General features: G+C 44.9%; 1 protein-coding gene across 3 annotated transcripts in view; it reads right to left on the bottom strand.

The window, feature by feature from the left end:
* PPP2R5A (protein phosphatase 2 regulatory subunit B'alpha) overlaps positions 1-27,902 on the bottom strand; it is a 203,832-nt gene that overhangs the window by 158,187 nt on the left and 17,743 nt on the right. For all 3 annotated transcript variants that reach the window (XR_004538831.1, XM_033938423.1, XM_033938422.1), the window contains exon 2: positions 14,661-14,857. Coding sequence is in view for 2 of the 3 variants with exons in the window: in XM_033938423.1 (XP_033794314.1) it covers positions 14,661-14,857 (197 nt within the window). In the remaining variant the exon portion in view is untranslated. The remainder of the gene's footprint in view (positions 1-14,660; positions 14,858-27,902) is intronic.

Raw genomic sequence — 27,902 nt, 5'->3', positions numbered from 1 at the left:
GTCGGCGGCCTCTCCTATTGCTCCAGCGGGCAAGATGGTGATGGGCCACGTTACTCTGGCGGAAAAGGCAACTACGGCACAGCAGGTAACCCAGGAGCCAGATGCAGATCCTATGCTAGGATTTCGAGCACTTTTAGTACAAATAAAAACTGACTTGAAAGCAGTGTGCGAGGGAGGGGGGCGTCGTGATGTCAAAGCTCAAGATGGCTGCCTAGATCTTGAGCTCTGCAGGACCCGGCGTTCTTTTTGAGAAAAATCACGTTATTGGCTTGTGGCCATCTTTCAGAGCGCTTTGAAAGAGCAGCCCACTTGTGTGGTATGCCGGGCGGTTTGCCTGCTTGTCGGGATTTGGCGAGTTTTGCGTATCATGCTTCTTCCTCCCGGCCCTGTGGCAGAAACAGCACTTGGCGAGCTCCGGAAGCAATTACCTCAGTGCCGCTGGAGGGGTCAGATTCTTTAGCGGCTTTCCATCAGCTTTTAGTGGACATTAAATCGGATCTACAGGCAGTTCAATGTGAAATCAAGGAGCTTGGAGACAGGCTGGTTTGGAGTCGCCCGCACCGCGCATGCGCAAGTGCGTTCCCGCCCAGTGCACAGGGCACATCTCCTCAGTTCAGATAGCTAGCAGAGAAGCCAAACAGGGGAGGTGGGTGGGTTGTGAGAATAGCTGCCTGCTGTCCCTGGATAACACCTGTTACGGTAAGTAACTGTGCTTTATCCCAGTACAAGCAGGCAGGTATTCTCACGTATGGGTGACCTCCAAGCTAACCAGAAGAGAATGGTGGGAGTGTTGGCAATTTAGGAGAATAAATTTTGTAATACTGTTTGGCCAAACTGTCCATCCCGTCTGGAGAAAACATCCAGACAATAATGAGAAGTGAAGGTATGAATCAAGGACAAGTAGCAGCCTTGCAAATTTCCTCAATAGGTGTCGATCTGAGGAAAGCTACAGAAGCTGCCATTGCTCTGACTATATGGGCTGTAACTTTACTGTAAAGTGGTAATCCAGCCTGGGCAAAGCAGAAAGAGATACAAGCCGCCATCCAGTTAGAGATGGTGCGTTTAGAAATTGGATATCCCAACTTATTTGGATCGAAAGAGACAAAAAGTTGAGGAGCAGTTCTGTGTGGTTTGGTGCGTTCCAAGTAGAAGGCCAAAGCACGTTTACAATCCAGAGTATGAAGAGCTGATTCTCTAGGGTGAGAGTGAGGCTTTGGAAAAAACACTGGAAGGATGATAGATTGGTTGAGATGAAATTCTAAGACCACTTTAGGTAGGAATTTCGGATGAGTACGTGTCATGATGGAACACAGTGAATGGTGGATCAGTAACTAAAGCTTGTAGCTCACTGACTCGTCGAGCAGAAGTGAGGGCAATGAGAAACACCATTTTCCAAGTGAGATACTTCAGATGAGCCTTATCAATTAGTTCAAATGGAGGCTTCATGAGTTGAGAAAGGACCACATTGAGGTCCCAAACACAGGAGGTGGTTTGAGAGGTTTAACATTGAAAAGTCCTTTCATGAATCTGGAAAACACCGGATGAGCAGAGAGGGGTTTCCCTTCAATAGGCTGATGAAAAGCCGCAATTGCACTGAGATGGACTCATATGGATGTAGACATGAGGCTAGAGTTGGATAGGTGCAAAAGATAATCTAAAACAGATGATAAGGAGGAATGTTGAGGCTCCTTATGATGAGAAAAACACCAGGTAGAAAATCTAGTCCATTTTTGGTGATAGCATTGTCAAGTGGTAAGCTTTCTAGAAGCTTCTAAAATGTCTCTTACAGATCGAGAAAACTGAAGGTGTTATGTTGAGAGGTACCAGGCTGTCAGGTGCAGAGATTGCAGGTTGGGATGAAGCAGAGATCCTTGACTCTGTGTACGCAGAGAAGGAAAAACTGGTAGAAGGTATGGCTCCCTGCTGCTGAGTTGAAGTAGAAAGGAGTACCATGATTGTCTCGGCCACCGAAGAGCGATTAGAATCATAGTGACATGATCGTTCTTCAATTTGACTAGAGTCTTGAGAATGAGAGGGAATGAAGGAAATGCGTAGAGGAACAGATTCGTCCATTCCAGAAGAAAAGCATCTGCCTCGAGGCAGTGAGGAGAGTATATCCTGGAGCAGAACTGAGGCAGTCTGTAGTTGTGGGGAGCTGCAAAGAGGTCTATTTGAGGTGTTCCCCACTGTGAGAAAATGTGATGAAGAGACGAGGAATAGAGAGTCCATTCGTGAGGTTGCAGGAGACGACTCAAGTTGTCCGCCAAGCAATTCTGAGCCCCTTGAATGTAGACAGCTTTGAGGAAGGTGTTGTGACGGATCACCCAGTCCCAAACCTCCAGAGCTTCTTGACAAAGGGAGGCAGATTCTGTCCCTCCCTGTTTATTGACATAATACATGGTGACTTGGTTGTCCGTGCGGACGAGGACTACTGTGTCGTGAAGGAGATGTTAAAAAGCATGGAGAGCTTTGAGGATCGCTCTGAGTTCCAACTGATTGATATGACACTGACGATCCATACTGGTCCAGAGGCCTTGAGTACGGAGACCATCGAGATGAGCGCCCCAAGCGTAGGTTAACGAGCCTGTCATGAGGACCTTCTTATGAGGGGGCATTTGAAAAAGCAAGCCTCTGGAAAGATTGGAAGAGAGCATCCAGCAACGGAGAGACTTTTTCAAAGAAGGAGTGACTGTAATGCGTCGAGAAAGTGGGTCGCAAACCTGTGTCCACTGAGATGCCAGGCTCCATTGAGGAATTCTGAGGTGAAGTCTGGCAAAAGGAGTCATGTGTACTGTGGAGGCCATGTGACCCAGAAGCACCATCATGTGCCTCGCTGAGATGGAAGAGCAGGAAGACACAGTGTGACAGAGTTGAAGAAGAGCTGCCAGGCGTTGTTGTGGAAGGAATGCTCTGAGTTGGACAGTGTCCAGAACAGCCCCAATGAACTGTAGATTCTGAGAGGGCTGAAGTTGAGATTTGGGAAAGTTGATTTCGAATCCCAAACTTTGTAGGAACCAGGTAGTCCGTTGGGTCGCTACAATAACCCCTTGAGATGTGGAATCTTTGAGGAGCCAGTCGTCGAGGTAGGGAAATACCTGAAGACCATGATTCCATAGAGCTGCTGCTACCACTACGAGGCACTTGGTGAATACTCTGGGAGATGAGGCCAGGCCGAAGGGTAGAACTCTGTATTGGTAGTGCAGATTCCCCACCCGAAATCTGAGGTATTGACGGGAGGCCGGAATATGAGTGTAGGCCTCCTTGAGATCCAGAGAGCATAACCAGTCGTTCTGCTCGAGAAGGGATGCCAGGGACAACATGCAAAATTTTTCCTTGACTAAAAATTTGTTGAGAGCCCTGAGATCCAGAATGGGTCGCAGATCGCCTGTCTTCTTCAGAACAAGGAAGTAACGGGAGTAAAACCCCCTGTTCTGCTGTTCCAAAGGAACTGGTTCGATGGCATGGAGACAAAGCAGAGCTTGAGCTTCCTGAAGAAGAAGGGTGGATTGGAAGGATACTCTCTTGGAGGAAGCTCTGGTGGAACCTGAGTGAAATGAAGAGAGTATCCTTCTCTGATGATGGTAAGTACCCAGTGGTCTGATGTAATTAAGGTCCATCTGTTCTAAAAATGATGGAGACGACCTCCTATAGGGGGAAAGGGAGACAGAGACAGAACGGTGGAGGTTATGCTCTGTTTTAAACAGTCAAAAAGGCTGAGAAGCCTTAGGTGCAGCAGAAGGATGTGATTTCTGTTGCTTCTGAGGTGGCTGCTTTTTCAGAGGAGGGTGAGTATAAGGAGCTGGCTTTGGAGCAAAACGCCTTTGATAGATAACAGCCGGACGTGCAGGCTTGGCAGGTGTTGGCTTCGGTTTAGGTCTGACAATTGAAGCAAATGACTTTTCATGGTCAGATAATTTTTTAGTGGCTGCCTCGATGGACTCGTCAAAAAGGTCATTGCCTTGAAAAGGGATGTTAGCCAGGCGGTCTTGAAGGTTAGGGTCCGTGTCAATGGTACGAAGCCATGCAAGACGACGCATAGCCACAGAGCAAGCATCCGCTCGGGCAGATAACTCAAAGGCATCGTAAGATGATTGCAGGAGATGGAGACGCAACTGAGAAAAAGAAGCAATGACTTCTTGAAACTCAAAATGCATATGATTATCCATGTAAGTCAAAAATTTCGGCAGTAGGGAAAGAAGAAATTCAAAATAAGTAATGAAATAAAAATTATAATTAAGGACTTTAGATTAAGGACTGCCTGCCTTATAATTAAGGACTGCCTGATGTAGACTGGAACACATTCTCAGCAACAACTTGTAGTAGCAGGAGGATATTAACATCCATGAAGGGAGTACAGCTCAAACAAATGGTACTAGAGCCCACTAGGGCCCAGGCCATCCTGGACCTGGTACTTACGAACGAGGAAAGCGTCACGGAAGTCTCGGTGGGAGAAACGCTGGCAACCAGTGACCATAACATGGTATGGTTCAACCTTAGAAAGGGCTTCCCTAGATCACAAACAAAAACGAAGGTACTCAATTTCCGGGGCACTGACTTCGCAAGCATGGGTGATTTCGTCCATCAGACGCTACAGGCTCAAGAAACAACGGATGATGTGGAAGCTATGTGGTCAACACTGCAAAGGACACTACACGAAGCAACTATCCGCTACATAAAATCGGTAAATAAACAACAAAGAAAGAAGAAACCCTGTTGGTTCACTGATGACGTCTCACACCTAGTCAAGGACAAGAAAAAAGCATTTCTTTCATACAAACGCACCGGGGAGAAAGAAGCTAACATTGAATACAAGACAAGGTCTGCAGCAGTCAAAACAGCAGTCAGGGAGGCCAAACTTCGAGTGGAAGAAACTCTAACAAAGAGCATTAAGAAAGGGGACAAATCCTTCTTCAGGTATATTAGTGACAGGCAGAAGAACACAAACGGGATAGTACGCCTTAGAACAGCAGATGGGATTTATGTGGAAACAGATTCCGAAAAAGCCAAACTACTGAACGATTACTTCTGCTCAGTCTTTACCTGCGAGGCACCTGGACACGGGCCACAGCTGGAAGCAAAGCCAAGCAAGGAAGACCCATTTCAGAATTTTGGGTTCTCACCAGCTGATGTTTACAGCGAATGTCAAGACTCAAGGTGAGCAAAGCCATGGGACCAGACAAATTGCACTCACGAGTGCTCAGGGAGCTGTGCGATGTCCTGGCGGAACCGTTAACCATGCTCTTCAATCTCTCCCTAAGTACGGGGAGAGTCCCCCTGGACTGGAAAACAGCTAACGTCGTTCCTCTGCACAAAAAGGGTTGCAGAGCGGAGGCTGCAAATTACAGACCAGTGAGTCTCACATCAATAGTGTGTAAACTCATGGAAACACTACTTAAATGTAAATTAGACACGATTTTGGATGAGGGGAATCTAAGGGATCCTAGTCAACATGGATTCACTAGGGGTAGGTCATGCCAATCCAATCTTATCAGCTTCTTTGATTGGGTATCAGGAAAGCTAGACTCGGGAGAGTCTCTGGACATAGTATACTTGGATTTCAGTAAGGCTTTCGACAGCGTCCCACACCGTAGACTATTAAACAAGATGAAATCGATGGGGTTAGGTGAGACACTAATTGCATGGGTCAATGATTGGCTGAGTGGAAGACGTCAGAGGGTGGTGGTCAACGGCACCCTCTCTGTGACATCGGAGGTGACCAGCGGAGTGCCACAGGGCTCGGTCCTGGGTCCACTCTTTTTTAACATATTCATAAGGGACTTGACCCAAGGGCTTCAGGGTAAAGTAACTCTATTCGCTGATGACGCCAAACTATGTAATATAGTAAGTGAAAGCAATCTGCAGGATAGTATGACGCAGGATCTGCTTACGTTGGAAAACTGGTTCTCGACGTGGCAGCTGGGCTTCAACGCTAAGAAATGTAAGGTTATGCATCTCGGTAGCAGAAATCCATGCAAACCTTACACCTTAAATGGAGAAACACTAGCTAGGACTTCAGAAGAAAGAGACTTGGGAGTAATCATCAGTGCAGACATGAAGGCCGCCAAACAAGTAGAGAAGGCCTCATCCAAAGCAAGGCAACTTATGGGATGTATCAATAGAAGCTTCGTTAGCCGCAAATCAGAAGTCATAATGCCACTGTACAGAACCATGGTGAGACCTCATCTGGAGTACTGTGTGCAATTCTGGAGGCCACATTACCGTAAAGACGTGCTTAGAGTTGAGTCGGTTCAGCGGATGGCCACTAGGATGATCTCGGGGCTCAAGGGTCTCTTGTACGAAGAAAGACTAAACAAATTGCAGCTCTACACTCTAGAGGAGCGCAGGGAGAGGGGGGACATGATTGAGGCATTTAAATACATCACGGGACGTGTCGAGGTGGAAGAAGACATCTTCTTTCTCAAGGGACCCTCGGTCACAAGGGGGCATCCGTTCAAACTCAGAGGAGGGAAATTCGATAGTGACATAAGGAAGTATTTCTTCACAGAAAGGGTTGTAGATCACTGGAACAAGCTTCCAGAGAAGGTGATCAAGGCCACCAGCGTTATTGACTTTAAGAATAAATGGGATGCCCTAGTAGGATCCTTACGAGGGTCGAGTTAAGGAACTAGGTCATTAGTACTCAGACTTAATGGGGTGGGTCAGTAGAGTGGGCAGACTTGATGGGCTATAGCCCTTTTCTGCCGTCATCTTTCTATGTTTCTATGACATCAAAGCATTCTGGTAGATGCGACGTCCAAATTTGTCCATAGTTTTCCCCTCCCTACCAGGGGGGACTGTAGCATAGACCTTGGAAGGATGGGATCTTTTCAAGGAAGATTCAACTAGTAGGGATTGATGAGATAACTGTGAGTTGTCAAATCCCTTGTGATGCACCGTTTTATACCTCGAGTCCAATTTCCCAGGAACTGCTGGTATAGAAAATGGAGTTTCCATGCATCGAGTAAAAGTCTGGTCCAAAAGCTTGTGAAGTGGAAGCTTGAGACTCTCTGCCGGAGGCTGAGGGAGACGCATGACTTCAAGATATTCCTTAGAATATTTGGAGCCAGTATCCAATTTAACATCCAAATCTACAGCCATCTGTCATAGGAAAGATGAAAAAGACAGCTGATCCGGTGAGGCCTTGTCTCGAGAAGGACTCGAGGACGTCAAGGCAGCATGTGTCGAAGAAGAAGCTTCGGCATGGAAAAAAGTCTCGTAAGAACCTGGTGACTTGGTTGAAACAATCGAGGCCGAGATATCCTCAAGATCCGGCATCAGAGACCTGGAACGAAGAGTCGGTGGTCTGGTCGAGGTCGGAGTAGATCGAGGCTTCGAGGAAGATGGAATATCCTGCGAGGAACGATGCCGTGAAGAATGCCTCGATGAAGGTCTCGAACGATGGCGAGAACTGTGTCTAGAACCAGGATCGAGGAGATTTTGCCTCGGAGACGGAAGCAGCCGATGCCAATGTATGAATAGGTCTAGAGGCTGTAAATCGAAGCTCCAGAGGCTTGGAGGAGGAACCACGATGCACTCGCAAAGACTCTGCTCCTTGCTGAGAGTGTGAGGAATCCTGTCGATGCACTCGCAAAGAATCTACTCCTTGCCTTTCGTGCTTAGGTTGCAGACCAGACACTCGCAGAGACTCTGCTCCCTGCAAAGAGTGTGGCTCCAACCGGGGCATAGGAGGCGGCTCGACCTCGCAGAGGATTGCTGGATGCCCAGGCAGGATAATAGGAAACAGTTTAGGACCCATAATGGTAAGGTACTGAAGAAACTGCTTCTTTAAAATGGTCTGGAAAGAAGCCGGCAAGGTGGCAACCTCGTCTGAAACCGGTCCACCTGCCTTGGCTGGAGGTTCCTTCGAGGTAGTGCGAGTGTGCTTCAACTTAGGAGTCTTAGACACTTTAATCACCACCGGCGGAACCAACTGCTGAGCTATCTGACCTGAGGAAACAGGGGAAGATACAGCAGATGATGTCGAAGCAAGAGCCGCTGCAAATGAGGAAGGCTTGATGAGGCTCGAGGTAGAAGCAGGAGGCGCGGAAGGAGGTTCGATGGAAGTCGAAGCCGGAGACGCCTTCGAAGTCGAGGGATCAGTCAAAGACTCCATCTCGAAGAGCTTGTCTACTTGAATGCAACGACGCTTAAAAGCATGAGGTCGAAGTGTTTGGCAAGGCAGGCACGATGTGGGATGATGTTTAGGCCCCAGACACTTGAGGCAGCGTCTATGAGGGTCCGTGAGAGAGATCGCGCGCCGACACTTGCTACACTTCTTAAAGCCTGTAGCAGGCCAGGACATAGGCCTAAAAACAGCCGCTGCAAGGTCGAAGCTCGTGGGCTGCGGCCGAGCGGCCCGGAGAACGGACGGAAGACAAAAAAAAATGTATTTTTTTTTTTAACTAGATAAATACAAATAAAATAAAATAAAACAGCGATTCGTGAATAAAGAACACCAACCGCGGTCGAGAGAAGGCAAAAGTGAACTAAGTTGAACGCAGAGAGTCAAAGACGGACTTCTCGGCTCCGCAGAAAACTAAGAACTGAGGAGACACGCCCTGTGCACTGGGCGGGAAGGCACTCGTGCATGCGCGGTGCGGGCGATTCGAAACTTCTAGTTTCTTCAAGCAAGGCTGCTTGTGAGGCGTCCGCATCAGGGCTCCGTCGGATGACGTCATCCATACGTGAGAATACCTGCATGCTTGTCCTGGGATAAATTATAATTAAGCCGGCTCCAATTCTTCCAATTGCTTGTAATTTGTTGTATGGCGACTCCTGTCATTATCAATAAAAGTCTGTTGTTCTTAGATGATATTTGGCTTTTAGCTCTCATTGACATGCCAAATAGCACAGTATCATAATATTGAGTTATGGCTGTTGAGTTTTTGATTGTTAGCATTGTTTTTGCTTGTCAGTATGCAATGTTATTGTTTCAGGGGGATTTTTGTATTGTACTGAATTCAAAATTTAAAGAAAAAAAAAAGCAATGCACTCGGAGTTAACGGCCCTGGCCAATGACTTTAGTGGAGAGATCACTGAATTGGGAAAAAGACTAGTGGAACATGAATCACTATTGGATGAGAATCATGAGGCAATTTCTAGCCTGAAAAACTCCTTACAGGCCAGTAAGACAACTGATCTCTATCTACTTGATAAAACTGAGGATTTGGAAAACAGGTCCCTGTATTTTCATGGCCTGCCAGAGAATCAGGAATATCACAATTGCGAAACTATGATTCAGAATCTAGTAAGTGACTTATCTGATTCCACACATGCATTAAACATGGATAAAGTGTGCATTGAGAGGGCTCACTGTACTCTGGGTCAAGCCCGGGCCAATGCACCAGATGACACAGTGGCGAACTTTATGGATTATAAATTAAAGGAAACTATTCTTTTGGTGGAGCGCTCTAAGGCACCATTTACTTGGGATACTTATTCCATTGAAATATACCAAGATCTAGCTACAACCACACTACAGAGATAGCAAGAGTTGCGACCCTACACTCTCTATTTGGCAGATAAAGGAATAAAATATAAATTGCAATATCCCTTTGCACTCAGCTTCTACTTGGAGAGAAAATGACATACAGTGCGCTCAATGTAAGAAGCAGCGAAGGAACGCTCAATAAAGGACTGGAGGCAACTCTACTCCACCGGAAGGCCTTCTTCAACCTCACTCCAAGTGGCAGCAATCCACTAAGGGAAAGGGCCGTCTCATTAGAAATGCATTGGCAGCTCCAGTAGGATCAGTACAACAATCAGGAAATGGCTGATTATCCCGAAATGTTTTATAGTGCTACTGATTTGGCATATCAAACTGATCCAAGTTACTGTGACTGTAATATTCTGGATGTTGCTCCCAGGGCATGTGATACTTGCATTTGGGAAAGACTTATGAATGATTTTCTATTACATTAGTTTATTAAAAGAGCTCAGGCCAAGCCCTGCGGATCTTACTGCCCCCGGTTGGGTTTGGTTCCCCACAATTGTAATATGACGGAGTTCTGTCATAGATTTATTGGGGTGCTTTCCCCCTGTAGGCAATTTCATTTTCTTGTAATGTTTCTGTGGGAACAGATATTGTGTGGGTGGGAGGGAGGGGGATGGGGAAGGGAGTTGGGATTGGGTTTTTTTAAGGGGGGAGTTATTTACCATTTTGCCCAAGAGAGCTTGTACGCCAGCCCAGATATAGGTCTTTGGAAAGCTTCTGTTCAATTTGTCCTCAGGTGACTGACATACATTTTGGCCCTGGGTTCTGTAAACTGCATCCTGATTGTAGGCAACTATAGGCGTCCTACAGCTATCTAACCAGCCAATCGAGAAGCACGTTTTTTAAAAAAATGCTACCCCAGGCAAACCGCCTATATTGAAGGCACCTCTGGAAGCCTAGGGAGGCCTGCAAAACCGCCTAAAGCTCGCCTAAGGCTATGCCTAGCCTTAGGCGAACCTAGGCGGCCGTATGTGTCTCCCTAGGCCAGTGGGAGACACGTACAATGTAGGCTACCAAAATAATGGCCTATATTTTAAGTAGATGCGGCCGCAACACTTATCGCAGCAAGGGATCACCCTGCTTTGATAAGTATAGCGGCCGCAATTGCGGCCGCCAATTCTTCCCCCCCTGCACGATTGTGGCAGAAGGGAGTCCAACCCCTCCTGCCCGAAGATCAGACCAAATCCCCCCCACCCTGAACATTGCGGCAGGAGGGAGCCCAACCCCTCCTGCCCGAAGATCTGACCTAACCCCCCCCTTGAACATTGCAGCAGGAGGGAGCCCAACTCCTCCTGCCTGATGACCTCTCCCTCCACATAGATCATGGCAGGAGGGAGCCCAACCCTGCCCAAAGGAGGGGCCTTAGGCGCCTGGGCCAATCAGGCCTTAAGCTCCTGTGGGATGGGCCGGAGAGGGGCGGGCCCGCCTCATTTGGACAGAAGCCGACCGGCTGGCCAGCATTCAAGGTGAGCCCGTAGGGGGGTTCTGTTGAAGGGGTCCGAGGAGGGAGGAGTTTCATTGGGAGGAGTTCAGCAGCAGGAATTGTGCAACCTCCTGCCGGCGATCTTCGGGCTAGGGGTGGGCAGTCATCGGACAGGATGGGTTGGGCTCCCTCTTGCCATGATCTACATGAGGGGGTAGGCGGTCATCGTGGTTGGGCTCCCTCCTGCTGCGATCTTCGTGAAGGGTGGGCGGTCTTCGGGCAGTATCAGTATCAGTCCGATGGGGACCCGTTTCGCTGCTGACAAGTGCCTTCCTCAAGGTTTACGAATTCGGGAAAGATAAAGGCAAACAAAGAATATATCATAGATCTTACATTAAGAAGCAAGTTTTATCACGTTTCATATAGTTCAAATTAAAAGGCTGTACTCACGTTCAGCATAGAATTCTCATGCATTGTTACACAAAGGTGTAGTTAAAAAATGGCGCTTATAACAGCATGAACGCTGACACATGCGCAATGAGACAAACTGACGTATTTGTATCTCATTGATGTAAAAACACCCTAACAAGTTTGTCAGCAAGTTTTTCTTTCTGTTAATGAAAAAACTCAACAAAAAACTCTAAATGAAAACTGACTAGTCCAAAGTTGTGTTCAATCCATGTGGATACATAGTTTTTAAGAGGTAGATCCATCTTAACTCCTTCTGTTTCAAACATTTTATTCTATCACCACCCCTTAAATTCATTAATTGCTATTTATTGAAAAATTTTCATAAAAAAGATAAAAAGAAAAAAAAGTTTATTTAAAAAATTCTCTCTGAGTAGTAATAATTTATTAGATGTGACAAAGTAAGTCACTTTAATATATGAAGGTTTTGGATCGATGAAAGATGCTACAATTCCTAATTGGATAATATTACTATGATCCTTGGAGTGGCAATTCTGAGATTCTTTACTTTATTTAGTTACCCAATTTTCCCAGAATTAACCTTGAGTGTGTTTAGTCACCAACGCCACCAAAGAATCTACCCTGGGCTGACCCAAAAGCTACAGATACTCCTTTGCCACAGAATACAAGTGGGACATAGCTTTAGCAATTTTCAAAGAACCCTCCAGAGAGTCAAACTGCTCTGAGACCAGAATATTCATATCAGGGTGCCATGGAGAGGTAGCTGACTGCAAGTGCACACCACATAGGCAGGAAGAAGTGGACAGAGCCGGCTGAATAACTATATTCAATTCCATAAAGACTCAGAAATAAGGTCCGGTAGAGCTGCAAACTTAAATAAGTGCAGGACAGTAGAATCATCCACAGGATCCAAGACTCCAGAGGGATCTGCTGATCCAGCCCCTGATCACCCACTCTGAGAAGCGCTGTCCCTGCAAACAAGGAATCAGTAAGGGAAACATTAGCTTCCAGGTCCCCTAGATCAGGATCAGGTAGTGCAAAAGCCGCAGCAGACTGAGGTGAGGATGCGCCAAAGGCAAAACGCCACTAAGAGACACCATGGTCCTGTCTTAAATGTGAAGAAAGGGATGCATCTTATAAACACTATAGGGCTCACAAAACTTTAAAACATCTAAAAACTTGCCTAAATCAGCACGTTAACATCCTAATAGACAGGATGTCCAAGTGCCGATAATCAAACCAACTTTCTGGACGTGTAGCGGGACTTCTTATGCCTCTGAATGCTGCTGTGCACCCAGAGCTGAAAGGGGCATATATGGGGGGGGGGGGGTGTCAGACCTAGACTTAGATGTCCTGCAGGGATAATCAAATTTTTTACTAGACATACTGGACGAAACTTAGACGTTGTGAAAACAGGTACAAGTGCCAAAAAGGTATCCAAACTGACCAGATAATCACTGCAGAGACAAAGTAAAGACCCCCACACACTCTCCCGTGTTCAATGACTCCCCCTCACACCCCCACAAAGATCAAAATAAAAAAGTACATACCTGTCTCCAGAACATCAGCACCTTGTATAGAAAAGCCTAGTAGAGCTGCACACAGATGTCTTAAATAGCCTGGGTGGTGAGCTAGTGAACCATAGGGAGGAGTAACAAGTCCCAAAAGCCACTCTAACCACTATATTTATGGTGGAACATGTGAGCCCATCAAAACCCTACTCTACTGCCATATAGGTGCCACCTGCAGCCATAAGGTCTGGGTTGTAGACAGGTAGGTATAGTGGGTTTTAGGGGGCTCGCCATAACCTATAAGGGAGTTCTGGTGAGATGTTTATGTGGCACTCTTTATGTGAAGGTCACAGCAGTGCCCTGTAAGGTGCCCCACTGCTGTTGCCATGTCTGGGTGGTCAGTCCATTACAAGATTGGCCCCTCCCATGTCCAAAATTGGCCCTTCCCACATCCCCCACGATTGGGGACTTGGATGAAATTTTGGTCAAAAATGTGGTATTAATATAGATGTCCTGGCGATCTGGGCGACCAATGGCCTGGACATCCAGACAGACGATTTAAAAAAACAAACAAACCAACAATGTATTCTAGACGTATGATGATTTGCCTTTTGAAAATGGGCATTTTCCCTCTGCCGACTTTGGGCGTCTAGCACCATATGTTCAAATCGGACTTAGACTTATGTTTTGATTATGCCCCTCCACATATGGGACTGTTTATATATACAGCGCTTTTGAACAGTAGTGTGGTCTTATTTGAATATGTTGTATAATGAACATTGGACACCCACTCACTCAATTTATTTGTTGGATGACACCTCGGAAATACAAGATGGTACCAGAAACATTGGCCTTTTTCTACGCAAATCAGATTATCTCGGAGAGAGCGAGACCAGAAGGCTTTGAGCATGCGCAAATGCTCAAAGCCTAGTCCAGCCCGGCGCAGGAAGAAGGAGGATCTCTACTGCACCGCACCGCCCAGCCCAAACCAACCCAAATCAACGAGGGAGGATCTTCGGGCACTAGAACTGGCACATCCTGTGCATTGGTGCTGGTGCCGGTGCCCAATCGGGTAAGACATGTTTTGCGGTGCTGGGGGGGATATAGGATCGTGGGGGAGGGGGGGTGACGCGAGTGGGAGGGGGGAGAATGCCGGTTCGTAGGGGGATGCCGGATCGGATTGAAAAAAAAAGTTGTAAAACGCGGGTAAGCAAGCGGGGGGGAGGATGCCGGTTTATAGGAGGGATGCCGGATCGGATTGAAAAAAAAAAGTTGTAAAACGCGGGTAAGCGAGTGGGGGGGAGGATGCCGGGTTATAGGCGGGAGGAGGTTTTAGCATGCGCGGTATACGCATGTGCGCGCTATATTAAACTTTTTTTACATAGATTTGAGTTCCCCTTGCGCTATACCCGTGTGCGCGTTTTACATGGGTGCGCGTTATCTACGTGAAAATACGGTAGTCTGGGGTTGTTGTCAATAGGTTGGAGACTTGGTTGTCTATCTTCGCTGCCTGAGTGGCCAGTAGTGGGATGCGTGGAATGTTAAAGGAGAAAACTGAATAAAGATATTTTGATGGATGAGCTTGTCATGCTTGTTGACTATTGCTTGTATTTGATCATTTTTGCATTTCTGCTGTTGAGTTTGTACTTTGTATTGTTGTGACTTTTTCATTGTCAATAAAAATATGTTTAAAAAAAAAAAGATATTTACAAATAAAACATTTTACTAAGAAATACCTGAATTCAAAGCTTGGAGAAAGATGTCCTTGAAGAATAAAACCTTTTAACATGAATAGCTTACATACCATATTTACTATGTCTGAATAGGTTGTTTCAACAATGACACCACGACGTGTTGACACATAGTCAATCAATTCATTTAGTGTTGCTCTTTTAATTTCTTTGCTCTTCAAGTCTGAAACAGAGTCGAAAAAATCAAACACTGTACAACACTGCTGCAGCTTCTGACAAAAAAGTTCCTGCTGTTCATTTGAAGATGCATCTATAAAGAGAAGTTAATAAAACTTAAAATTAGATTCAACACATGTTTGAGAATACTTTTGAGTAATACATTAATAATACATGAGCATTAGAATCTAAAACAATGTTTTAAAAAGGTGATAAAGAGAAGACATATCTATAAATAACAACACATATCCATTCTATGTGAAGTCTGTAGATAGCCCGATACCTGCGGGCTGCTGGGAACACGGAGGCATCCAGAGAGGAGAAGAGCGTTGGAGCACTGCTCCGTCTCTCCCCAATCCAACAGGAGACCTCTGCCTTTGAAAAATCAGCGATTCCTGAGGCACACAGCCATTTCTCAGCCCCCTCACCGATACCTGCGGGCCACTGGGAACACGGAAGCATCCAGAGAGAAGAGCGTGGGAGCACTGCTCCGTCTCTCCCCGATCCAACAGGGAAAACTTTTCCAATTGTTAAGTATTATCGTAAATTCATTCAACTGTAAAGTATAATTACTAGCTCTCAAAAAAAAAAATAAATATATATATACAGTATATATAATAGGCAAAAGCAAACAAAAAATTGTGTTAAATACTTATTGAATCTTATAATTTGTTAAATGCTTGCTGTTTCTTAATATTTGATAACTGTTGTTGATTCTTAAATAATCTGTTAATTGCCTATTGTATCTAAAAGTCTATGCTAATTTGAGCACTGAATCAATAGCCGGATTATCTTCACTCCCCTTCCACTAGATCAATTACAGAATTTTTCCAATTTAGAAATGCTCTACTAGTTTTTCTAATATCGTTTGTGCCAATACCTAGTACGTCATTATCTAGCCGCTCCTCTATCTTTAACCTACTCTCACATGCCCCAAATAGGCCCATCTAGCCCACAGGTCCCCCAACTCTCATCATGAAGCCGCCTTCTTGGCTCTTTCTTCTCCTACTCTGCTCTTCTCTCAAACTCTCCCCCTGTCTGACACCCCCTTCCCCCAACCTCCTTGACCCTGCAAATGCCCGCAGTACCTGCCCTGGCCTCAGAATTCCCATGCTGTTATGCTCCAAACACCACACATCCTATAAAAACCCTCGTAAAGTCAACCACGCCTCTCTAAAACCTGTCCCCGCTTCCACTCTCTCCGACCCTGCCTCTGATTCTCTCACCCCAGTCCCGACACTTTATTGCAATGCCAGATCCGCTTGTAAAAAGATTCAAATCTTGAAAGACCTACTCGAGGATTCAGACCCCGGATTCCTATTCATCACAGAATCCTGGATCACAAAAGATGACCAATTTACTCAAAACGAACTTTGCTCCCATGGCTACCAAGGCCTCTTCTCTCCCAGAACTAACCAAAAAGGAGATGGCCTGGCTCTCCTTTTCAAATCATTCTTCAATGTCCAGCTCCTTGAAAAGGGCAGCCTCTCCTCACTAGAATACATGCTAGCCTCAGTTAACGATGAATACCATTCTCATCCACTGGGTATCCTGCTCCTTTACCACCCACCTACCCCATGGAACAATTCCTCCAAACTCGTCTTTGAAACCATAACAAATGCCTTCCTCAAATTTCAAAGATTACTGATCATCGGAGACATCAATCTCCACCTTGACGATGTCACCAGCAAGGACGCATCCAAATTTAATAGTTTCCTCTCCTCTTTAGGCTTTCCCCCTCCCACTCTCTCCCCTACCCACGAAAAAGGCCACACACTAGACCTCATCAGTTTTCTGGATCTCACTACTCACAAAACCTCAACCACTGACATTCACTGGGAAATCGTCCCCTGGCCGACCACTTCCTAGGGGCTTACTGCCTCCCAATCTTCATGTCACATTTTGAGCCCCCATCCCGCACCTAAATTCTATTACCTTCCGCAAAAAAATCTCGAGCAATCTGTTCTGGACCAATTTTCTTGACAAATTCTCCCCCATCCCTAAACCTGCAGAACCAGAAACAAACTGGCAATACTGGGTCACCCTCTCCGAGTCCACCTTCCATTCCCTCGCCCCTCTCTCCACTAAAACCATCTCCTATTCCCGCAAGGCCCCTTGGTACCTCCCATACCACAGAGAACTGAAACAAAAATGCCGAGCTCTGGAACGAAAATGGAAAAAAATCTAAATCCCCTACAGACAGACACTCCTGGAGGGTCAATATTAAATTCTACAATACTGTTCTAAAAAAGCAAAGAAAAACTTCTACGGTGAAAAAATCTCCAAATCCAACAACCAGAGTAGCACATTATTTAACATCTGGCGTTCCTTAACCTCCAAAAATGCCTCCATCCTCCCCTCCTCCCCCCAGCCGAGTCTCTGGCAAAATTCTTCAGTGATAAGGTCTCCACCTTGAGGCGCTCCTTCCCTCCTGCAATCTCCTACAAATCTCTGATTCCAATCGACCCCCAACCCTATCCTTACAGACTCCTACCCTATCCCAGCTGACAGATCCTGGTCTTCCTTCGAACTTGTCTCTGAATCTCTGGTCCATAATCTCTGCCTCAAACTGAAATCCTGCAATTGTACCTTAGATCCATTCCCCGCCTATCTTTACGAGAACACTCTCCCTCAGGCCATCTCATCTCTTACCATTCTCATAAACTCCGCCCTCCATTCGGGCCTATTCTCCCCAGAAATGGGCCATATCTCCTTAACCCCACTATTGAAAAAACCTGATCTAGACCCCTCTACACCATCCAGCTACCGTCCAATAGCAAACATTCCTCTCCTTACCAAGATGCTAGAATCCATCATATCCACTCAACTATCTTCCTACCTTGAAAAATTCACCATTCTGCTACCCTAACAATACGGCTTCCGTCCCAACTTCAGCACCGAATCCCTTCTGACCTCCTTAATCTCAAAAGTTCAACATCTCCATTCTCGCAACAAGTTTGCCGTCCTTCTTCAATTCAACCTCTCTGCAGCTTTTGATGTCGTCCATCATGATATCCTACTTTACCAACTCACCGAGATAGGCATTAACTCCACAGTCCTTGACTGGTTCTCGAAGTTCTTACGCTCCCACTCCTACACAGTCAACATGAAGGGCATTTCTTCCTCCCCCTGGAACCCGATCTGTGGAGTCCCACAAGGCTCACCTCTCTCCTATCCTTTTCAACATTTATATGTCCTCCCTCAAACTCCTCCATCTCTCCCCCCTTGAAATACTTTACACTTACGCAGATGACATCTTTGTCCTCCTTGAGACCGACTGGAACCTCACCAACCTCTCTGCGAACATATCCTCATGTATATCGAACCTTCAATCCTGGGCCCACTGTGCAAATGAAACTGAACAAATCCAAAACAAAACTTCTCTGGCTCGGCCCAAAATTGGACCAACTGCCCACCTCCCTCCCTCTGTCCTCTGGCCCCACTCTGCATCTTGAATACTCAAGTAAAATTCTGGGAGTCATCACTGACTCTACACTTTCCTTCAATGATCACCTCAACTCCCTAATAAAAAATGTTTCTTTAGTCTTCACATGCTGAGGAAAGTGAGAACCTGTTTACATCAAAAATACTTTGCCGTCCTTGTTCAATCCACCATCCTTTCCAGACTGGACTATCACTACTCTATCTACCTAAGCCTAACAAAGAAAAACCTTCAAAGACTCCAGCGAATTCAGAATGCCGCTGCTAAGCTTATCTTCGCAAAAAGCAAATTCGACCACGTCTCACCGCTTTTGTCCAAGCTCCACTGGCTTCCGATAATCTCCAGAATCCACTTCAAATGTGCCTGCTTTACTTTCAAGATCCTATACGGCATCCTCCCCCCCCCCCCTTTATTCCTCTTTCTTGGAACTCCTCTCACCCCAATTCCACCAGATCCAAAACTGAAACCTTCCTTTCCCTCTCTAAAAGGCGCCTCCCTTGTAGGAAAACTAAGTTCCTCCCTCACTTTTAGAATCACTGAGCTCTGGAATAACCTTACCTCCCCTCTTAGGAATCTGAGCTCCCTCCAACTTTTCCTTAAACATCTGAAAACCTGGTTATTCTCAAAAATGTAATTCTTCCTCCCTCTCTGTTTACTCTAGTCCTCTAAATTTCCTCTTCATCTTTCCCTCCACTGGAGTTCCTTTCCACTCTAATTCTTGTTAACCGTGTCGAGCTCTGCGAATGTTAAGATGATGCGGTATACAAACCTAAGGTTTAGTTTAGTTTAGCCTAATTTACATATTCTTTAGCTGCTCCTCCTCTCACTCTGGGCTGTGCTAGATTTTCTCAGTCTGTATCAAAGCAGTGAGTCAGCCCTAGAGTGGGTACAAAAAGAGAGATAGGGGATGCAGGGATAACACAAGTCTGTTCTGCCCAACAGAAACAGAATTAAATTAAAACATTTTTTAACGCATAATGAGGTGAAGTGAAACTTGTGTGCAACCTGCATCAGCAATTTAAGTTACTCAATTTTTAAATTTTACACTACTGTAATAAATTCTTCTCTTCACTGATCATAAGAGACAGTGGAAGTAAACAAGACATTTGACCCTCCAAACATGTCTGGGACAGAAAGCAGGTTAGCAAACTGACAGGGCAGGCACCAAGTCTGATATTCCTGTTTATAAGAAAGAAGAACCTAATCTTCCATTCTAGTGCAACAGGAATATCAGTCTTGACCAATGGGACATACCAAAGCAATCCCCAGTGCCTAGGGAAGGACAAGTGAACCTGCTGCCAGTACCACAGAACCAAACTCTGCATTCCTTCTGGCTGCCATAAAACTTGGTAAAAGTATGGCGGCAAGACCATGTGGCTGTCCTACAAATTTCTTCAGGTGAGGCAGCTCTAGCTTCAGCTCAGGACAACGCAACCCCTCTGGTGAAGTGAGCCTTTACTCCCAATATAGGCCAAAGAAATTGCCAGTTGAATTCATCTTGAAATGGTCAATTTGATGCCAACCATCCCCATCGTGCTGCACTGAGGAGCACAAAAAGATGATCCGGCAGGTGAAACTTGTTCGTCATCTTTAAATAATGAAGAACTCTTCAGATGTCCAGGCATTTCATGATCTTGTCTTCTTTCTTTGCCCCGGAGGACAAAAAGGCCGGGAAACACGCTACCTCAGTGTTCTCCCCAGAAATTTTTTCCAGCCAGGTGACATGAAAAAGTAGCTGGGTGGGGCAGGACTGGGAAATTTGGTGGTGGGGAAAATTAAATGTGTACTATTTTTGTTTGTTAATTATTATTAGTTATTTTCCAATGCTCAATATGACTTCCTTTTTTAAGTTTTGACACTTGTGCCAGAATATTTTTATTAAATTTAAGAAGTATCCAATTCTAGAAGTGAATAATTAGATATTTGTCCTCTTTCAAATGGTATAGAGCAGCATCTCTCAAACTTTTTTAACTCCGGCACACTAAACGGAGCAAATGTTTTTCATGGCTGGAAAAAATTTCTGGGGAGAACACTGTTGCTGTTAAGTTTTCAAGGACCAATCATGTCAAAGAATGATGCTTATCTGGGCAGTTGTATAATAAAAAGAATGGATAAGATAAACATGAGAAGTGAAATTGTCATGAATCAGAGGGGATACATACCCTGTAGGTCCTAAAATCAGGCTTGTGGATTAGATATAAACAAACTATGAGGGCAGTGGCATACCTAGCATATATAGATTACTATGATGTCCTATAGTATAGCGTAAGGACAGTCAAGGCTATATTCCAATTAAAAATGAAGGAAAAAGCCTCAGAACAGGCCCTCTCACCACCACCGAAGCGGATTGTAAAGGTGGTCAAGCGATAACCTCATTGGCAAAAAACCTTCAATGTATATTGGACACTTAAGCCTCAAACTGTGCTTCACTCGAAATTTAAAAGACTAATGGAAGAAAAAATTCCACTTATCTTCTGCTGATCGGCACACCAACGAAGGCCAGCGTTTCACCGATAGGCTACATCAGGGTGTGTCCCGACCGATCAGGCTTCTCTCAAAAGGGATGCCGAAGCCTGATCGGCTTATCTTGAAAACATAAGCCGTTAGTAGCTCAAAGACAAGCCAACCGGGTAGATGAAAAGTGAAATCTGGGAAAGATCTAAATTACTGTTCAAATGAGCTACTATTAAAACCAAAGAATAAAACCGCAGCACTGGGGAAAGTCAAAAAGAGGGAGTAAAATGGACTTACCAAAAAGGTTTCTGCGCTGATGAGATAAACTCGTAAGCAGAATAAATGTGAACACGCGACAGTGGGGCTATGATATTTGATCTGCTGAAAGAGGCGCCAAAAAAGTGTCAGCACTGATAGGGGGAGGGGCATTGGGCTGTCAAAAAAGGCTGCTTTAATAAATAATTGAAAATACTGGTAAAAAACTAAATAAAAAACCAAAACCATGATAAAATGCCGAACCTGACCGCAAGTGGTAGTGAAAGTAGCATAAAGGTACCCGTAGTACTTTTAGTGCCAGAGCTGCTTAGATTAAAGAACCATGCTGTAAATGAGGAGAAAAAATAAATAATAAAAGAATGAGGTGATAAGATGCAAAGTGCTGGCTGTGTTAACCACAGCTGATGGCCCCTCACTGCACCACTTGATAAAACTAAGGAGGGATGTTGTAGAGAAGTGCTGCTGGGTCCTGCCTTTGCGGAAACAGAAAGTAGGCAGGACCCGGCAGCAAGAGCAGCAAATTGTAAGCTTCCCCCCCTCCCCCCCCGTCGCTGCCCTATCTCTTGCCTTAATCTGTAGTGAATTGAACCCATGCTCCAGGGCTCTAACGGTAACACTATGCGTGCCAGCTTCCCTTTTCTTCACTCCCCCAACCTCAGGACGTAACTTCCGGTTTCGGAGGAGAATAAGGGAAGCCGGCATGCACAGTGTTACTGTTAGAGCCCTGGAACATGGGTTCAAGTCGCTTGCTTTGCTTTAAAAAAAAAGAAAAGTCAGGCTGCGGCAGGAGACGAATATTGAACTTCTGGCGGCTCTTTAGGCTGTGCCAACTCAGCCCGGGGAATCCCCAAGCTGGTGAAAGGATTTTTTTTAAAAATATTTGAGCAGCAGCGGCAGCAACAGGATTTGCGAACGAGATGACAGCCGGGAGAACACTGTACCTGGTTTACTACCTTCGGTAAGAAGGAAGGTACTGTTCGAAGTGAGACACCAGTCTCTGAAATCTTGCAATTCCGATACCCTTCTGGAAGAAATTACATCCACTAAAAACACAGTCTTGACTGTTAAGTCCAAGAGCAAGACCTCCTCCAAGGGCTCATATTTTGTATTTTTTAGTGAACAGACGTGTGTCTCTACCACAACAGGCTGCTGGTCATCCCATGGAAAATTTTACATTGATGTGGGTGCCCACTGGATCGATAGAAAGGAAGTCTGCTTATCTGGCCTTAAAACTGAAAGGCTCCTAGACATTTGTCATTCTTGCATCAGTTCCAGACAAAAAATTGTTAGAACTACAGGCAATGATTCTAACTTTGAGAAAGCCTTTGTTGTAATTGGACAGTACGACAATGATAAAGATGAAGTTACAAATAATGAATTTGACATCACTACCTCTAATTACATTACATTACATTAGTATTTATGGATCGCTAATATGCCCCAGAAGGAGTTCAATACGATTTGTTTAATGAAGTTGTCCTGCATGTGTTATCTACTATATGCTTTTGCTGGCCTTTTTGAAACGGCATGTATCAAATATTAATTAAATTGTTAACAAAGGTTATATATGATAAATGTTTCTATTCTTTTCCAGTTTTATAAAAAAAATTCCATATTATATATTGCATAATGTGTGCTAAAGGCAAGTGGCTAGTCTGTGATTTCTAGCTTTATGTCCTTATGTTTTATACAGTGTACTTATGTTGTTTATATGACATCTACACTACATTTAGGGCTCCTTTTACAAAGGTGCGTTAGGGCCTTAACGTGCAGAATAGCACGCGCTAGCTGCTACCGCCTCCTTTTAAGCAGGCGGTAATTTTTCCAAGCGCGCACACTAATCCGGTGCGTGCGCTAAAAACACTAGCGCACCTTTGCAAAAGGAGCCCTTAGTTTTATGTCCTTATCTTTTATACATATATTTTCACTGTGCAGTTTATATGACCTTAGCACAATTTCTTTTGGTAGAATAATCTTAATAGTCTTAATATTTTAATGGGCTAATTATATTTTTTAACATATTTTTGATATTTTAATGGGCTAATTATGGTTCTTTTACTTTTTAACATATTTTTAACATATAGTCTACTCCCTGGTATCATCCTCTCTATATCCTAATAAGCAACAAGTTTTCCAAATAATCAACTTAATCCATATTATCTTCCACTATAACCTTCTACTTAACATCTTATGAAAATCAGATAAGCTTTTATGCTATGTAACCAGAATTAATCTTTGATATTTTGTATCTATGTCTTTATCTATTCTATCTGCTTTATCTAATAATTATTTTTCTTGGTCACTTTAGCTAGATTGTGAGCCTTCGGGACAGTTAGGGAATTTCTAGGTACCTTTTTTCATTTATTTCAATTTTTATTGCATATTTATGGTATCTATACTGTAAACCGCTTTGAACCTCACGGTATAGCGGTATACAAGAAATAAAATTATTATTATAAGGAGCCCAAGGTAGTGCTCATAGGATGAGATTAAGATTCCAGAACAGAAAGGGCCGGCGCACAGGGGGCAAAGACGCAATGCTTCCTTTAAAATTCTGGACAATCTGGATAAGAAGCCAATGTTCATTGTTTGGTATGCCCTCTAAAGCAGGAAAGACTGGCTGTAGTGAGGTGTGGGTTGTTGATTACTGGCTAGGCTCTCTAGAATGAAGTCAAAAAGATGGTTGAGATTTCTATTGAAAATGCAAGGGATGGAAAGGCCACAAATAATCAGGATGAGAGCAGGAGTCCAAAATGAAGTCACTTTATTGAAGGGACGCCATTCTGAAACTGGGCGAGGTCAGCACACTGATTTCTAAGCCCCTGTGAAAGAATGCTGAATCATTCCCTCTCTCCCCCTTACCTGTCACAAATTAACCCTTATCTTATTTAAGCAGTCCTTATTTGGAATAGGACATCAGCTGACAGGCATTAAATACGTGCAAAGACTCGGGTTTGGTCTACGTGTTATTAAGGTATTGTCTAACTGCTGAGTTGAGAGTGACACGATGTAAATGCATGTGACTGTATCCACCAGTCATTAGACATGTAATCGAGGGAGTTACTATGATGTCATTAGCATAGAAGCATAATAAAAGGAGCTCGGAGCTTGCCAGGGCAACGCCTCCCCCTGACTCTTATCCTGCGTGTGTGTGTTTGCTTTGTTCCATCCCTACACTTTATTAAAAACACTATGAAAAATGAAGCAGCAAAATCCAGATGAATGCTCTTTTTAACATTTTTATAAATGATATTGCTGAAGGGTCGTCAGGTAAGATTTGCCTCTTTGCGAATGATACCAAAATCTGCAAATAGAGTAGACACACCGGATGGTGTGAATAACATGAAAAAAAGACCTGGTGAAGCTTGAAAAATGGTCTGAAATTTGGCAGCTAAAATTTAATGCTAAGAAATGCAAGGTCATGCATTTGAGCTGCAAAAACCAGAGGGAATGGTTCAAGGGTGAAGAACTTTTGTGCATGACAGAAGAGCGGGTCTTGGGTGTGATTGTATGTGATGATCTTAAGGTGGCCAAACAGGTTGAAAAGGTGAAGGTGAAAGCTAGAAGGATGCTAGGTTGCATAGGGAGAGGTATGGCCAGTAGGAAAAAGGAGGTATTGTTGCCCCTGTATAAGAGTTCAGTGAGACCTCATTTAGAATATTATGTACAACAGTGTTCTTCAACCTTTTTACACCTATGGACCGGTGGAAATAAAATAATTATTTCGTGGACCGGCAAACTAATAGGACTGAAATTTTTTAAAACCCCATTGCCGCCCTGTCCTCTCAAGCTCGGTCCCATTAACCATCTGATCCCATCCGCACAAGCCTCAAATAGTTATGATTTTATATTGAACATATTTTATTAAAGTATAAAAAGAAACAATATTCTGTACAATTGTCATTTTATAAATATAAATAATACAGGGCAAGGATCAACAAAACCCCCATCTCCTCTCCCTTTCACATATATCCCCTCAACTATCAAGAAAACCGAATAAGCCAAATTATTACAGAATGCTACACAAATATCATGCTAACAGAATACCGCAGTCACACATGGCAGGAATGGTGTTAGGGGGAGTGCAACTAGGGCAACTGCCTACTGGTCAGAGAGAGCCCTAAGCCAGCTGGAAGCTAAAGACGCACTGCCTGGGCTTTGCACTCCCCAGTTATGTCTAACATCAGCTCTAGCAGGATACATATTTTAAATCTGATATATTCTAATCACAAGATAGAAATAAAATTATTTTTTCTACCTTTTGTCCTCTTTGGTTTCTGCTTCAATCGTCTTTTCACTCTCTTCCATCCAGCGTCTTCCCTCTGTCTCTTCAATCCAGCATCTGCCTCTTCCATCCACTGTCTGCCCTCTACCCCTCCCCCTCCCATATAGTATCTACGTTCTTTCTATGCCCCTCTCTCCTACACCAGATCTAGCATCTTTGTCCCTCTTTCCTTATTTTTCATCTGACCCCCCTTCCCAGCATCAATCTCTCTCTACCTTGTCATTCCTCTGTCTCTCCCCTTTCCCTCATCTGATCTCTTCATTCCATCCTGACTCCTTCCCCTCCTCTAATCTCCCTGCCAGCTGTTTCCTTCCAATGTTCCAGCAGTACCTTCTCCCTTTCTTCCTCCCCTTATCCAACAGTAACTCTCTTCCCTTTCCCTTCCCCTTCTCCCCTGTCAGCAGTAGCCCCTTCCCCTCCCTTGTCCAGGAGTACCCCTTCTCCCTTTCCTCCTCCCCTTATCCAACAGTAATTCTTGTCCCTTCCCTTTCCCTTCTCCCCTGTCAGCAGTAGCCCCTTCCCCTCCCTTGTCCAGGAGTACCCCTTCTCCCTTTCCTCCTCCCCTTATCCAACAGTAATTCTTGTCCCTTCCCTTTCCCTTCTCCCCTGTCAGCAGTAGCCCCTTCCCCTCCCTTGTCCAGGAGCACCCCTACTCCCTTCCCTCTCCAGCAAATGTTTCCTCTTTGTAGGTTAGCAGGCAGCTCTGTGTGCTTTTAACTTCGGCACACAGCTGCCCCTAGGCAGTATTTTAGCGCGGTTTCATGAGGCAGCCTCGGGGCCTTTGGTAGGCCGGCCCGCTTCGATGATGCGATGTGGGCCGGCCTACCAAAGGCCCTGAGGCTGCCTCATGAAACCGCGCTAAAATACTGCCTAGGGGCAGCTGTGTGCCAAAGTTAAAAGCACACAGACCTGCCGCTGCTTTTCTGGGGGTTAGGAGAAGTCGGTGGTGGCAGGCAGGAGTGCCGGCATAGCGACGGCAACAGGAAGTTGCACGTCAGCTGACGCCGGCACCTTTTGCTGCGGCGGGGTCCTGCGGACTGGCAAGATTTTTTTGCGGACCGGCACCGGTACGCGGACCGGCGGTTGAAGAACTGTGATGTACAATTCTGGAGGCCGCAACTACAACAAGATATAAAAAGGATGGAGTCAGTCCAGAGGAAGGCTACTAAAATGGTGTGTGGTCTTCATCATAAGGCGTATTGGGACAGACTTAAAGATCTCAATCTGTATACTTTGGAGGAAAAGCGGGAGAGGGGAGATATGATAGAGACGTTTAAATACCTACGTAATATAAATGTGCATGAGTCAAGTCTCTTTCATTTGAAAGGAAACTGCAATGCGAGGGCATAGGATGAAGTTAAGAGGTGATAGGCTCCGGAGTAATCTGAGGAAATACTTTTTTACGGAAAGGGTGGTAGATGCTTGGAACAGTCTCCCGAAAGAGGTGGTGGAAACAGAGACTGTGTCTGAATACAAGAGGGACTGTGATAGGCACGTGGGATCTCTAAGAGAAAGAGATAATGGTTACTGTGGATGGGCAGACTAGATGGGCCATTTGGCCTTTAACTGCCGTCATGTTTCTATGATGTACTATGGACCCAATATGAACCGTGTTTAAGCAGCAGGAGACTAGTGCACTATTGTGCATATCAACCTGGTTTTAATCCAAAATTTCTACAATTTTATATGATGCAACATAACATAAGAACATAAGAATTGCCGCTGCTGGGTCAGACTAGAGGTCCATTACGCCCAGCAGTTCACTCACGCGGCGGCCCTTAGGTCAAAGACCAGTGCTCTAACTGAGATTAGCCTTACGTGCGTACATTCTGGTTCAGCAGGAACTTGTCTAACTTTGTCTTGAATCCCTGGAGGGTGTTTCCCCCTATAACAGCTTCCGGAAGAGCATTCCAGTTTTCTAGCACTCTCTGGGTGAAGAAGAACTTCCTTCCTTTTGTACGGAATCTATCCCCTTTTAACTTTAGAGAGTATTCTCTCTACCTTGAAGAGGGTGAACAACTTGTCTTTATCTACTAAGTCAATTCCCTTCATTATCTTGAATGTTTCGATCATGTCCCCTCTCAGTCTCCTATTTTCAATGGAGAAGAGGCCCAGTTTCTCTAATCTCTCATTGTATGGCAACTCCTCGAGCACCCTTAACCATTTTAGTCGCTCTTCTCTGGACCCTTTCGAGTAATACTGTGTCCTTCTTCATGTACGGCGACAAGGGCTGGACGCAGTATTCCAGGTGAGGGCGTACCATGGCCCGGTACAGCAGCATGATAACCTTCTGCAATCTGTTTGTGATCCCCTTCTTAATCATTCCTAGCATTCTGTTTGCCCTTTTCGCCACCACCGCAAATTGCGCAGACGGCTTCATTGACTTGTCGACCAATACTCCCAAGTCTCTTTCCTTGAAGGTCTCTCCAAGTACTGTACCAGACATCCTGTATTCGTGTATAAGACTTTTGTTACCAACATACATCACCTTACACTTATCAACGTTAAACCTCATTTGCCATGTCGCAGCCCATATCTCGATAGTGTTTAGGTCACGTTGCAGATCTTCGCAATCCTCCAGCATCTTCACTACTATGAATAACTTCGTATCGTCTGCAAATTTAATCACCTCGCTCGTCGTGCCAATTTCCATGTCGTTTATAAATATGTTGAAGAGCACGA

This window comes from Geotrypetes seraphini, chromosome 3 (genome assembly GCF_902459505.1).
Source record: "Geotrypetes seraphini chromosome 3, aGeoSer1.1, whole genome shotgun sequence".
NCBI lineage: Eukaryota > Metazoa > Chordata > Amphibia > Gymnophiona > Dermophiidae > Geotrypetes > Geotrypetes seraphini.
The sequence above is the reverse complement of the archived record's forward strand: the minus strand, read 5'-3'. Positions and strand labels throughout refer to the sequence as shown.